We start from the raw sequence: 15,006 nt of genomic DNA, 5'->3' as shown, positions 1-15,006 counted from the left end.
TAGTACTGCTTGTCCATGTGCTAGTTAACAGCAACACGCCCATACAAGCTAGCTAAACGTGGTGTCAGCATTCTAATTGAGCTGGCACCAGCTGTGAAACTGCGCTGGCCCAGGTTTCCCTCGACCCAGTTTGAATTTGAGAATTCCATTTGAGCTCGAATGTGGCCCTAATTTGAAGTGCCAGTGGAAACAGGGCTTTAGTAAACTACCTCAGAACGGTCTCGGGTGCTACCGTTGTATATCCCTAATTTATGACGAAAACAAAGAATTTATACTGACCAAACACAAGTCAATACTGTGTATTATATAGACGTTATTATTGTACATTAAAAAACGAAACATCTACGGATGAACTTGGTTTTAGTATGTAAAGTTCAAGGGACCAAATTTTGTAATTGGAGTTAGTCTCAATGTTCTTACATGCATGTGAGTCCTCCCTTTAAAAAAAAATGTAGTGATAACAAAAACAACCAATGAACACGAACAAAATGAGTTGGGATTCGTTCATGTGGCTGTAGTCATGGCTGAATGATATATTGGCGTGCCAATGGAATGGCTTTTTAGATCGACGATTAATCGATATTCCTGCAATAGGTTTTTTGTAGTATTAAATACAAATAGTGGGCTGCAGATGGCGAGAAAGAAGCTTGTCAATGGGATGTTGTATGCAGAGCAATAACTGCTGAAGTCCAAACTAGGGTTGTGATTTGCTTGACTGGGTTTATTAGGGGGCCTAGTCGAGGTGTATGGCAAGTCTCACCTAGTGAGCTACATGAAGCTTGGCTTGTGGTCTAGTGTGGCATCTTTCATTCAGCATTTAAGAGATTGCAAGTGGATGTCTGATAAATGGAATATACTTAACAAACCTACACTACTAAACATAAATGGTCCACAGTTAAAGCCGAGTGTCTGACATGATCTGCATCTCTAAGTGATTTTATCCAGTATCGCAATAACCCAGAAAAATAAACTAAGCTACAAATGATCAACATTTGATAATGTTTTTGATGAAGATAATGTCTTTTTGCATGCCACATTTTACAAAGGGAATCCAAATTTGAACTATACTTTGATCAATGTACATTGTGACATGAGAGAGAGATCATACACACACACTGATGTAGCCTACTGGGATATTTCAGTCACTCAAGAAAAGGTACAAAAAAAAGGTTGTATGGAAATATAATTCAAATTCTTGTGTCATTATGGTCATCTGAGCTAAAACCATCCTGTTTTATTGTTTTGTGTGTGCCTTTTTTAAGAGTTCGTTTCCACCTCATATGGGTTGCTTACACTTTTTGATTCACAGAGCCATAAAATACTTTCTACATGAATTATCATGCAACCTTGAGTGAACATGCTGCATAGAACGATCAGTATTTGTGTTTTGCACTTTCAAGGCAGCTTGTGGCTGGGCAGACAGAAAAATAAATAAAGGTATTTTATGCATTACATTACATTTACGTCATTTAGCAGACGCTCTTATCCAGCGACTTACAAATTGGTGCGTTCACCTTAAGACATCCAGTGGAACAGCCACTTTACAATAGTGCATCTAAATCTTTTAAGGGGGGTGAGAAGGATTACTTTATCCTATCCTAGGTATTCCTGAAAGAGGTGGGGTTTCAGGTGTCTCCGGAAGGTGGTGATTGACTCCGCTGTCCTGGTGTCGTGAGGGAGTTTGTTCCACCATTGGGGGGGCCAGAGCAGCGAACAGTTTTGACTGGGCTGCGCGGGAACTGTACTTCCTCAGTGGTAGGGAGGCGAGCAGGCCATCAATAGGAATTATAAGGAATAATATGACTTTGAAGATCTCCCCCCAAAAAATGGAAAGATATAGATATATATTCATGAAGTACCTCATAAGCCTGATAAATGCTGCATGGACTTCTCATTTAATCTTTTTCTATTGTCCAATAAAATGTCTATCTCCCCCCTCTGGGAGGTTTGATTGCCACACAAGGCTGTGCATATGCCATGCAAAACCTGCTTTCTGACTCAATGGGTCTTGTAGGATGTTCTGCATGTTCACTGTCAGAAGTGAAAGGGTATTTTCTGAACCTGACGCTAAAAGAAATGGTTGTGTGTCTTGTATGCATTTGTTAACAAAACATTTGATTGTCTGAATAGTTGCATCCACACAGTTTCCACATTTTGCTTTTGTTAGGATGCTGTGAGTGTCCAAAGAACCTAAAACAATGGGTTCAGTCAATGAAGAATTCATGTAATTTTTCCATCAGCAAAACTATGGGAACGCAATGCTGTTCAATATGACTGTTGACTCCGGTATTGCCATAAAAGGGCTGTAATCTGCAACTGTTTTTCCTCCCTATCTTACTCTCCCACACCTTTGTCTTAAGATAGCCTTAGAACTTCAAATGGGGTACATTCTTCTAGTATATTTGGCCTTAAGTACGAAATTATGCACTAGAATCCACAACTTGCAAAAAAGCTTGATTCCCATAGACACCTTGAAACCATGTCATGCCCCATTGTCATATCTACCTCCTATGAATGCAAGTGTCCTAAAGATGCAGTCACTTGATGAATGTATTTGTTCTGTTATTATTACATAGACATTCATCCTCAAATTCTAATCAATTTACTTTTTTTTTTAAAAGACAAATGTCCGGTCTTTATTTATTTTTACAGTAAACAGAATTTTCAGGGTGCCGTTTTAACCCGTCGTTGAGGATCTTTTTTGTTTCTTTAAATGTCAATGTAAGCCACGGAGGAGCAAAGTGACCAAAGTTTATCTTCACAAAGTCAGCCCTGCACAGTCCTGTGAACTCAAACCTCCTCGCCTGTCATTTAGATTTTCAGTCTCTCTAACTTCTTTTACCACATGCCAAAACTGAATTTACTGTCATTCCAATCATAGAGAAGTCTTTTTGTTGCTGGTTTATTTGTTCGGATCCACTGCTAAGCTCCTCGTTCTTGTTGTTGTAAAGTGTAAGTGAGCTTTGATTTCTATTTTATACTTTGTTAACAATTATGATTACAAACACAAGCTATGCTGTAAACCCTGTTAGGAAATAATGTGAATACGTATTACTTGATGTAGTTCACTTTGGCTTGACTGTAAATTGCATTAATTAATAAAAAGGTTTGAATAAACTTTACTTGTCTATTTTACTATGCATATAACAATTTGCTTAAAATGTGAATGGTTTAATCTAGTCCCGTATGTATGTTTTGAATAACTAGTTATGGTTCTATATAGGTGGACATCATCATCGATTCTGCAAGTTATTCATTAAGTAATACACATGTTTGGCTTCTTGAACCACATCAAATGTCACCATCTTTTGTTTTTGTTAAGTCTTTCTCCCATTCTTATTTACTTACATCAGTGGTAGACTTCTTCAAAGACATCCCTTTAAAATTTACTGACAACTCACTAAACTGATGGTGTGACTGGAGGCATAAACACAATATATATATATATTTGGTGCATTTGAAAAGTATTCAGACCCCCTGACTTATCACATTTTCTTACGTTACAGCCTTACTCTAAAATTGATGAAATATTTTCCCTAACCCAAAAATTGGTTTAGATTTTTTTTTTGCAAATTCATTAACTGAAATATGTTTACATAAGTATTCAGACCCTTGACTCCGTACTTTGTTGAAGCACCTTTGGCAGCAGTTACTGCCTCAAGTCTTCTTGGGAATGACGCTACAAGCTTGGCACACCTGCAGATCCTCTTAAGCTCTGTCAGGTTGGATGGGCAAAGAAACCACTAAAGAACACCAATAAGAAGAGACTTGCTTTGGCCAAGAAACCCAAGCAATGGACATTAGACTGGTGGAAATCTCCTTTTGGTCTGAGTCCAAATTTGAGATGTTTGGTTCCAACTGCCGTGTCTTTGTGATGCAGAGAAGGTGAACGGATGATCGCCATGTGTGGTTTCCACCGTGAAGCATGGAGGAGGAGGTGTGATGGTGACACTGTCAGGAATTTATTTTGGATTCAAGGCACACTTAACCAGCATGGCTACGACAACATTCTGCAGTGATATGCCAATTTCATCTGGTTTGCGCTTAATCCCACTATCATTTGTTTTTCAACAGGACAATTACTCAACACACCTCCAGGCTGTGTAAATGCTATTTGACCAAGGAGAGAGATGGAGTGCATGAGATGACCTGGCCTCCACAATCACCCAACCTCAATCCAAATCTGGATAAGAGCGTCTGCTAAATGACTTAAATGTAAATGTAAAAATGAGATGGTTTGGAATGAGTTGGACCGCAGAGTGAAGGAAAAGCAGCCAACAAGTTCTCAGCATATGTGGGAACTCTTTCAAGACTGTTGAAAAAGCATTCCAGGTGAAGCTGGTTGAGAGAATGCTAAGCTGTCAAGGCAAAGGTTTGAAGAATCTCAAATATAAAATATTTTGATATGTTTTATTATTTTTGGGGGGGATTTTTACCCGTTTTCTCCCCACTTTCATGGTATCCAATTGTTGTAGTAGCTACTATCTTGTCTCGTCGCTGGTGCGCGATGAGACAAGGACATCCCTACCGACCAAGCCCTCCCTAACCCGGACGACACTAGGCCAATTGTGCGTCGCCCCACGGACCTCCCGGTCGCGGCCGGTTACGACAGAGCCTGGGCGCGAACCCAGGGACTCTGCTGGCGCTGCAGTACAGCGCCCTTAACCACTGCGCCACCCGGGAGACCCAATATTTTGATATGTTGAAATGACATGGAAACAACGTTGATTCAACCAGTTTTTGCCCAGTGGTACCATGCCAAACATTGCTATTATAAACAGGGTGGTTAGAGCCCTGAATGCTGATTGGCTGAAAGCTGTGGTATATCAGACCGTATACCATGGGTATAACAAACAAATACAATAAGGTTCTAATTATGTTGGTAACAAGTTGATAATAGCAATATGGCCAATACACCACGGCTAAGGGCTGTATCCAGGAACTCTGTTGTGTCGTGCCTAAGAACAGCCCTAAGCCGTGGTATATTGGCCATATACTACACCACCTCAGGCCTTATTGTTTAATTAGACCACCCTACTAGCACACAAAGAATACACAGGAAAATGTAGGTGAGTTTTTGAAGAACGGATAAAAGTTGCTGTGAACTTAACGCAATGTCCAAAACAAAGAGTCCTGTGGGCTCATGTTTTCCTGGATGAATGATTCAGTGCTGGCCTTGTTATGTTTCTATGCGCCCTTTACATTACTCCTCAGCCCAGCAGCCTCACTTACCATGTTAATACAAACACTGCTGGGGAACAAGACTGGTCCAGTTCCATCGTGGTGTAGTTGCTCCAGGATAGAACAACGAGCTGAGTTCTGCCTGTCATGTTTCCTCCTGAGTGCCTGGTGCAGGCGGGACCAGGATGATAGTTGGCTTGCACAGCAGTAGGCTTGTGCTAGGCTTTGCTCCTAGAGGGAATATTCAAGCAGTCATATTAATGCCCTTTTACCAGTGGTGTAAATAAACAAAGTATAAGTACTTTAAAGTACTACTAAAGTAGTTTTTTTTAGGGTATCTGTACTTTTGTTTTTCACTTATTTTTACTCCACTACATTCCTAACTAAAATGTGCTTTTTACTCCCATATATTTCCTCTGACACCTAAAAGTACTCTTACATTTCAAATGTTTAGCAGGACAGCAAAATGGTCCAATTCATGGACTTATCAAGAGAATGCGCTGTCATCACTACTGTCACTGATCTGGCAGACTCACTATAAATTAAAACAAATATTGTGCTGTTTGGCTTGCATTTTAAATTAAACATTTACTTTTACTGGGTGACATTCACTTTTACGTGAGCCATTTTCTATTGAAGTATCTTTATTCAAGTATGACAATTGGGTACTTTTCCACAGTGATTATTTGTTATTATAGGCAAGGTAATACTATTGAGAAATGAAATGGTTGTAGAAGTTAGTTGATCAAAGGTGATTGAGCGAACTTCCTCTTGGGGTTTGAGCAAGCAGAATAGGGGAGTACAAGAACAAAGAGGAAAGGTAATATTGAGCTTTCTGCTCCAAACCAGAATGGTTGAATTCCTAGTGTATGAAGTCATGCATGATCAGCCACTAGTCTTGTTTTAATGCCACGTGCACAAGTACAATGGAATGCCATTCTTGCAAGCTCTAAACCCAACAGTGAAGCAATCAATATAGTATAGAATCTGTTCAGGAGTCTGCTAGTGGCAAACTTGATGAACCGGTACCGTTTGCCATGCAGAAGCAGAGAGAACAGTTTATGTTCAGGACCTGTCACACGGAGGGGTCCAAACACAGCGGGAACATTTATCCAGGCGGCACCTGAATAATTGCAAATGTTCTACATCTTCAGTCCTCCCCACATCTTTCTAGTACGATACAGCTTGAACCAATCCCACGGGTAACTAGGAACCCGTTCTTAGATTTATAAGAACCTTTTGTGACTGATGTGTTTCTAGTATAAAGGAGCACATTGCCAACAAATGACTCCAACAGGAAAGACCAGGTGGCATCCCTTCTAGAGAGGTGTTCACATCATGCAACTCCGACTTAAAAAACAAATGGCACAGTGAATATGTTCTTTAGGCTTTTTACATTGAATGAACTGTACCATGTAATATATTCCACTAGCAATGCATGCAGATTCAGGGTAGGAAACCCTGTACAAAGCAAGAGGTGCACTTTGTCTGTACTGTATGCTTTGCCTTTTATTCCTCAATAGCGTCACATTCCCATTAGGTGTATTTTAATCACATGTACCTAAAATCCAAACTGTATGCAAAGCCTACAGCATCAGGGGTATTCTGATGGCAATAAAATCTGTTTATACTCCCAGGCTGCAGACCTGTACCATAAAGAGATGTTTTATTGAACGAAGTACAGCTTTATATGGCATTACATTGTTGCAACGAGGGCAAAAACTTGTATCTACAGTAATTCAACAGAAATAGGGAATGATGAACAGTGTGTAGCATGAAGAGGATTTAATTTAATAAAACGAAACTATGGTACAAAAGACAAGTCTCGTTAGTTGGGTGGGATCGAAATTGCTGTTCTTCACTCTTGTAGAAAAAAAATATTATAGCTGTTAAACTGTCCAGTGTTTCCTGATTTCTATTAAATATGAACTATAATTACAATATGAGCGATTTTTTTTTTGAAGGAAGGAAAACAAAGTAATTTAATGGTTATCAAGTTAAGTACCCTAACATAATGGTGTGAGTAGATTGGCCAGCTCATCCTCCCGAAGAGATGCGCTGTCGAGAAGAGGTTTCAGGAGTATGCAATTGAGTTTGAGGTGGGTTTCTTTGTTTTTTTCCCCCTTCAATTTATGCTTTGGCCACAAATAGGAGTATAGGATGAGTCAACAACATCTATTTGGGTATGAGTTAACAGAATATGATTAAGTTATGATTTAATGGGACAGTTAGGCTACTTAGTTCAGTGCATTCTTGAGACATCACATTACAGGACCTTGCTTTGTAGTTTCATGGGACACACACACACAGCAGAATATTTAGACTTTGATTCAATAAATGTATTAAGTCTGATTATTTCACATGAAAAACCTAAAAATATGGCAATGCCTACTGTAGCATAACTTACATTGCAATCGGAGAAGAGCTATTACAAAAAATAAGAGAAGATTTAAATAAGTGCTGCCTGCAGCCACCCAGGACTGGAAGTACCTATGAGTAGTATAGAAAATAGATCACACTAAACACAGCTAAAATCTAAAGTCTGTATATTCCTTAGTCACATAACCCATTCAAACGCTGTAAGAAATCAGTTTACATGTCTATATTTCTGCAGATTTCATTGGGTATATGAATAAAAGGAATAAAAGTCCATTAGCAAAGACTGTGCATAGGTGTTCCTCTTTATAAAAGGATACAACCAACAAGAAATGTATTTTGACCTGAGAACTGCGTCGCTTGTATGGAAGACATTGTTGAAAAAAAAGAAAAAGAAACTGATCTCGTTCACCCTTTGCTTCAAGGTCTCCTGTAAAACATAATGCCCAAAACAAATGAAATCCCTCATCTCTGTGCACTATTTGCATCAGCTGGCATCAAAACCCAGGGGAGTACAGAGATATTCCTCTTAGGCAGCAGGTTATTGCTGTGGCGGGGGGGGGGGGGGGGGGTAACATATAATTATGATTTTAACGCTTTATCTGTAGTCATTTCACATACTAATTCTTTCTGACCCAAAACTGGATGCTCAGCATGCGGATGACTCGGCAACTTAATTGTAGTAAACATGATATGCTCTAGTAAATCTCAGATCAAAATGTAGGCCTACACAATGCCATTGAATGGAAGTGGTATGAATGTAGTCTACTTCAGGAATGAGCTGGAGAAAATATTCAGACTCCATGCTAGCAATACAACCACTGTTGCTTCAAGGGGTTTTGCTTCAATTGTCTGCTTCCTCAATTGGATTTTCTTCTAGAAGCTTCAGGTAATCCCGAACCAAGATCTTCTTTGGTAGGATATCTGCAAACGGTAAACGGAACAGATAAAAATATTTGCTTTCTCAGTGTAATGATAGCCCATGTTCATTCAGAGAGAAGAGAAGGACAGTCAACTGGTGGTGGTGACAAATGGATTAAATCACATAAATGTTTTTTTTTTAAAGTGTCAAATCACCAGTTGGCAACCCATCCCTTATGGGATTAATTTACAAACATTACAATAATTCACTATGGTAATGAAATGATAATTATTCCGGTGTTCTTTGCATTGCGCATCGCATAAAGAGTGCATTTCTTTTGTGAAAATCAATACATAAATAGTGAAGAAGGTTCTGTGAGAGAGTTCTTACCTGTGAGAAACTGAAAAGTCTCTTTCTCCTCAACAGTATTGGCCAGATCACTGTACAAGAGGGTCTGGTCTTTCCCTGATCCATTATTGAATGAGGACAGAGCTAGGTGCTGAACAAACAGTTCCTAGAAGAGAGATGAATCAACTTATTACATGGGACAGTTCCATATCATTACCAGTGACACCATTAGGATGAAGGGCAGTCTTCACTTTACAAGGCTCTGATGGAGGTTACACTACAGCCACGTAAAGTAAGTTGAGGGGCAAATCACATTTTATTAGTCAACTACACATATTCCACAGTTATCGCAAGTCTAGCGAAACGCTCCCGATCCCCAACAGTGCAGTAATATAACCCCCCAAAAACACAAATTTATTTCAATGAATCACAATTCCAGTGGGTCAGAAGTTTACATACACCAAGTTGACTGTGCCTTTAAACAGCTTGGAAAAACCAGAAAATTATGCCATGGCTTCTGATAGGCTAATTGACATCATTTGAATCAATTGGAGGTGTACCTGTGTACCTATTTCAAGGCCTACTTTCAAACTCAGTGCCTCTTTGCTTGGCATCATGGGAAAATCAAAAGAAATCAGCCAAGACCTCAGAAAAAAAGATTGTAGACCTCCACAAGTCTGGTTCATCCTTGGGAGCAATTTCCAAATGCCTGAAGGTACCACGTTCATCTGTACGCAGGTATAAAGACTATGGGACCACGCAGCAGTCATACCGCTCAGGAAGGAGACCCATTCTGTCTCCTAGAGATGATCGTATTTTGGTGTGAAAAGTGCAAATCAATCCCAGAACAACAGCAAAGGACCTTGTGAAGATGCTGGAGGAAACGGGTACAAAAGTATCTATATCCACAGTAAAACGAGTCCTATATCGACATAACCTGAAAGGCCACTCAGAAAGGAAGAAGCCACTGCTCCAAAACCGGCATAAAAAAATACAGACTAGGGTTTGCAACTGCACATGGGGACAAAGATCGTACTTTTTGGAGAAATGGCCTCTGGTCTGATGAAACAAAAATAGATCTGTTTGGCCATAATGACCATTGTTATGTTTGGAGGGGGGGGGGGGGGCATCATGTTGTGGGGGTGCTTTGCTGCAGGAGGGACTGGTGCACTTCACTCAATAGATGGCATCACGAGGAAGGAAAATGTGGATATATTGAAGCAACATCTCAAGACGTCAGTCAGGAAGTAAAAGCTTGGCCGCATATGGGTCTTCCAAATGGACAATGACCCCAAGTGTACTTCAAAAGTTGTGGCAAAATGGCTTAAGGACAACAAAGTCAAGGTATTGGAGTGGCCATCACAAAGCCCTGACCGTAATCCTATAGAAAATTTGTGGGCAGAGCTGAACATATATTTTGGATGCAAACCATTTACATTTAAGTCATTTAGCAGACGCTCTTATCCAGAGCGACTTACAAATTGGTGCATTCACCTTATGACATCCAGTGGAGCAGCCACTTTACAATAGTGCATCTAAATCTTTTAAGGGGGGTGAGAGGGATTACTTTATCCGTGGTAAATGCTGCCGTGGTTAAGCTTCATCAAAGAGAGGGAGGACTGAAAAACATCTACTGTCTACACATCCTACATGTTAGAAAATACTTAAAATTGTATTTAACTACGCATGTCAGTATTTACAATGACGCCTACCCCAGACGACGCTGGGCCAATTGTGCGCCGCCCTATGGGACTCCCAATCACGGCCGGATAGCCTGGATTCGAACCAGGGACTGTAGTGACGCTTCTTTATTTATTTATCACTCCAGTGTTAATCTGCAAAATTGTAATTATCCACCTACCTCCTCATGCCTTTTGCACACAATGTATATAAACTCTTTTTTTCTACTGTGTTATTGACTTGTTAATTGTTTACTCCATGTGTAACTCTGTGTTGTCTGTTGACACTTATGCTTTATCTTGGCCAGGTCACAGTTGCAAATGAGAACTTGATCTCAACTAGCCTACCTGGTTAAATAAAGGTGAAATAAAAATAAAAATTATTGCACTGAGATGCAGTGCCTTAGACCGCTGCGCCACTTGGGAGTCCAGACTAAAACGTTTGTGAATAACAGCCACTGTGACCGGTAGATACGGGCAGTGTTGCTGCGGGAAGTGGGATAGATTTGACGTTAGGATTCAGATCTTTGTGCATGACCAGATACGAAGCAAAAACGGGAGAAATACTTTGAACACAACAACTGCAGCATTTATTTTGATATAAATCACAACGTACCCATACTTGACTAATTTTATTAAACACTCACACTGAAGAGCCCCGAGTGTGGCCACCCCGCCAACATGGCTAGTGAATTAGCCAATGCCTAAATCTACCCGTATTTGGCGGGTGTTAATTTTAGGCCCTGCATTCATTACGGGATAACTGTACATCCTATTCTGGTTTTAATTTACAGCCAAATATATTTCCACTTTATGTGCAACCGTAATGTCACTTCAGGGTGAACGTTAGTTAGCTAGCTGTTACAGCCATTCAGGGTTAGTTACCTACCTTGACTAGTACAGTACACTTAGAGATTAAAGTCCCAATTTATGAAAGTAGATAGCTAGTACTGTCTGTATATGTATACATTCATTTCAGACCTTACTGCAAATGACATTGTAGGCCTAGCTAATACGTACCGTTAGCTAGCTAGCATAGCTAAACCAATAAACAAACTGCCGATTGAACTAAACTTACTGTTGCTTTGGTGGTGAGGAGAAGAGCCTCTTGGTTGATGCTTGAGACGTCGGGAGAACTTTTCATGATCAGTTTCACACGAGTCATTGGAAGAGAGATGCCTTTGCTGTTAGATGCATGATTCACTTTCTCTTCCACGTTGTTGCTCGACATCTTGATAAGTATGTTTCTCAGTAGTAAGGGCACACAGTTGATAAACACTTGCGAAGAGCGGAAGTACCCCGCTACTTTCAGAGCAATGACGTGGGCGTGGTTAGTTTTTTTCTTCTGCCATTTCCCCCCAAATCCTTTATTTATTTATTTATTTATTTGTAATTAATTAATGACATTTTTCCCCCACACTCTACTTTAAAACATGTTTTTTTAAAACAATAAATCAATACATAAAGCACGAGGGAACACAAGCATACAAAGATTACAAACAATGGACAATGAGCTAGGGGGTACAATATCACATTACAATTACACAAGGACCTTAAGGAACATACATATACATACAATTCTAACAGATTTTTTGTTAGTAGAGCATTTAACCGTCTTAAAATACAGTTCAATTTCTTTTTGTAGGGTACGAAAATGTGGTTTTCTGTTTGTAAATTTACATTTGTGTATATGAAATTTGGCCAAAAGAATAATTAAATTAATTACATAAAAATGTTTCAGCTTATTTATATTGTATGTAAAGAATCCAAACAGTACATCTCTCCACAATAGTGTAAAATCTTCACAAATGTGTTCAATTATAAATCTACTGATGTCTTGCCACAGTTTTCTTACATGAATACAATGCCAAGCAACACTGTTTCTGGGTGGTCATTACAAAAGGAGCAATTTGAGTTGATGTTTTCCTTAAACTTCTTCATATAGTGGTTGGCAGGATAATATTTATTAATAATTTTAAAGGAAACTTCCTTTAAGAGAAACAAATCTTTCCTACTGATGAGTCAACAGGGTCAATAGAAGGTAGGCTCTGAGGATCAGGTCTTGACACGTTCCTGAATAACATAGCAACACCTGAGGGAATGGCATCTAAAACAATTGCAAAATCTTTAGGTTTTACAGGGACCTTGTAAAGTGATAAGAATTCCTTATAACTGAGTAAAAGACCCTCTGCATTTACCAGTTGGCTCACCAATAGGATATTATTTCAGAACCCAATATTCTAAAAAGAAAGAAGTATTTTTATACAATATATCCCGATTATTCCATATATAATATCTGTGTGGAGAAAAATTGTGTTTATAAATTAAGGACCATGACAAGAAAACCTGCCGATGAAAAGCAGAAAGTTTCACTGAATTCAGTCCACCATTCTCATAAGTGTTCATTACAACAGTTGTCCTAATGTAATGGGTATTGTTTCTCAAAAGAAAGTTGAAAAGCATCTGGTCTCTCTCCTTGCTTATTTTACTGTCAAGATATAAAGATAGAGCACCATATGCTAGTCTAGAGATACCTTCAGCCTTGGTTATTAGGACTCTACCTTTTAAAGATAAGTCCCTCTGTAGCCATTGATTTAGCTTATTTTGTTTTTTTTAAATAAGAGGGTTAAAATTTAGTAAGCCTCTAGACTTCTGATCCTTTGTAATGGTTATGCTTAAATATGTAAGTTCTTCTTTTACTGGAATACCATAATATGAAGGTGTCACACAATCTTTGACAGCTATGAGTTCACATTTATTAATGTTGAGATATAGACCAGACGCTTTGGAAAAGGATTGTATCCCATTGATCGATATGGGAATTTGGTTAGCGTCTTTCAGAGAAAGTGTAGTATCATCAGCCAGCTGGCTTATAATAATGTATTTACCAGCTATGGAAATACCTTTTACAGGACTATTATTTAAAGAATTTGCAAGAAGTTGGGTGATTAATAAAAACAGGTACGGAGAGATAGGACAACCTTGCCTAATTCCTCTCTTTATCTCAGATCTAGGTGAGGTGCCATATTTCAATTTGATAGAGCTGTTACTATTTGCATAGAGAGTCTTAATAGCCTTACAGAAAAAATCCCCAAAGCCAAGTCTCTCAAGGGAGTGGAAGAGAAACTGATGCTCTACTGTGTCAAATGCTTTATAAAAATCTAAAAATAATATGAAGCTATCCTCAGTTATTAGGTCTGAGTAGTCAAGTATGTCTAATACTAGTCTGACATTGTTAGAAATACGTCTGTTCCTCATGAAGCCAGACTGTTTCATCAATGATTGCATCCAGGACTTCTTTATTTATTTTAAGTAAGGCTGATATCTTATAGTCATTATTAAGAAGACAAATTGGACGCGAGTTATCGATGAGCAGCACTTCTTTTTTAGGCTTAGGTATCAGTGTTATTAACCCCTGACTCATTGTAAGAGGGAGAACATTGTTTTTAATACTCTCTAAAAAGACTTCAAATAGGAAGGGAGCTACTTGTTCAGAAAATAATTTGTAAAATTCTGATGTAATTCCCTCAACACCTGGTGTTTGATAGACTCTATAATCTCTTCAACTTTGATGGGTTCATCACACTGTTTAGATTCTATATCACTTATAGAGTGAACATTATTCAGTGAGTTAAAAAACATATCTGTGGATTCCTGACAGTACGTAGAGCTATACAATTTTCTGTAAAAATTGCTACAGTATTTAGCGATTCATTTTTAGTCATCTGTAATAACACCATCAATGTTTAACTTATGGATAGTGTTATTTTTAGAGTGAAATTTCTCAAGTCTAAAGAAATAGGATGAATTCTGTTCTCCCTCCTCAATCCAATAAAGGCTCCTTCTACTTTTAATTTATATATATTATCCATCATTTCCCCCAAAATTCTTAACAAGTATCTCTACCAGTAGAGCAGGGTTCCCCAACTTGCGGCACGCGGATCAAATCTGGCCCACCAGAAATATTATTTGCCCCCCAAATATATATATATATATATATATTTTTTTAAATTAAATAATATATATATATATATATATTTTTTTAAAGTCAAGGACTCGAGATGCAAACACTCCCAAATGCAATGTCTCAAGAAGGAAGTTACTCTCCCTAAATAAGGCAAAAGTTGCATTTTAACTTATTTCATGACGAGAGAGAATACAGGAGACAGTCATATAATAAAGCAGGCAGCGGACCATTTTGTGGTTCTGAAATGTAAAGCTGCAGCCACAGTGCAATCAATAGGAGGTGAACAGTGCCTGGTGCTGAAAATATAGCTAACTTGTTATGCAAGTGTTGCACAGCAACAGATTGAGAAAACCTACATCAGTCGAGTAATTAATTAAAACAATAATCTTCATTTTAATTTGACTTTACAAACAATAAGAGTTGCAGCTATCAAAAACATATGGAAATATCTGCTCTACCCAAAATTACAACCAACTAATTGTAGCATTACTGCAAAAATGGAAAAGGAAAGTGAAAGGGGGAAGAAGTAAGGAACTGGTCTGTTGGCCCTGCAATAAAGATCATTGGTTAAAGAATATTGTGATAAGAAAATA

General features: G+C 38.6%; 1 protein-coding gene across 1 annotated transcript; it reads right to left on the bottom strand.

The window, feature by feature from the left end:
- Positions 1-6,830: 6,830 nt before the first annotated feature.
- LOC115131308 (chromatin accessibility complex protein 1-like) lies at positions 6,831-11,754 on the bottom strand. Its single transcript, XM_029662903.2, has 3 exons — positions 11,525-11,754; positions 8,810-8,933; positions 6,831-8,481 (listed from the first exon to the last, which is right to left on the bottom strand). The coding sequence occupies exons 1-3, from the start codon at positions 11,675-11,677 to the stop codon at positions 8,402-8,404; spliced, it is 357 nt and encodes a 118-aa protein (XP_029518763.1). The 5' UTR covers positions 11,678-11,754; the 3' UTR covers positions 6,831-8,401.
- Positions 11,755-15,006: the final 3,252 nt, after the last annotated feature.

The sequence above is a fragment of the Oncorhynchus nerka genome, linkage group LG7, assembly GCF_034236695.1.
Source record: "Oncorhynchus nerka isolate Pitt River linkage group LG7, Oner_Uvic_2.0, whole genome shotgun sequence".
Lineage (NCBI taxonomy): Eukaryota > Metazoa > Chordata > Actinopteri > Salmoniformes > Salmonidae > Oncorhynchus > Oncorhynchus nerka.
Note: the sequence above shows the minus strand (reverse complement) of the source record. Positions and strands in the feature narration are given on the sequence as shown.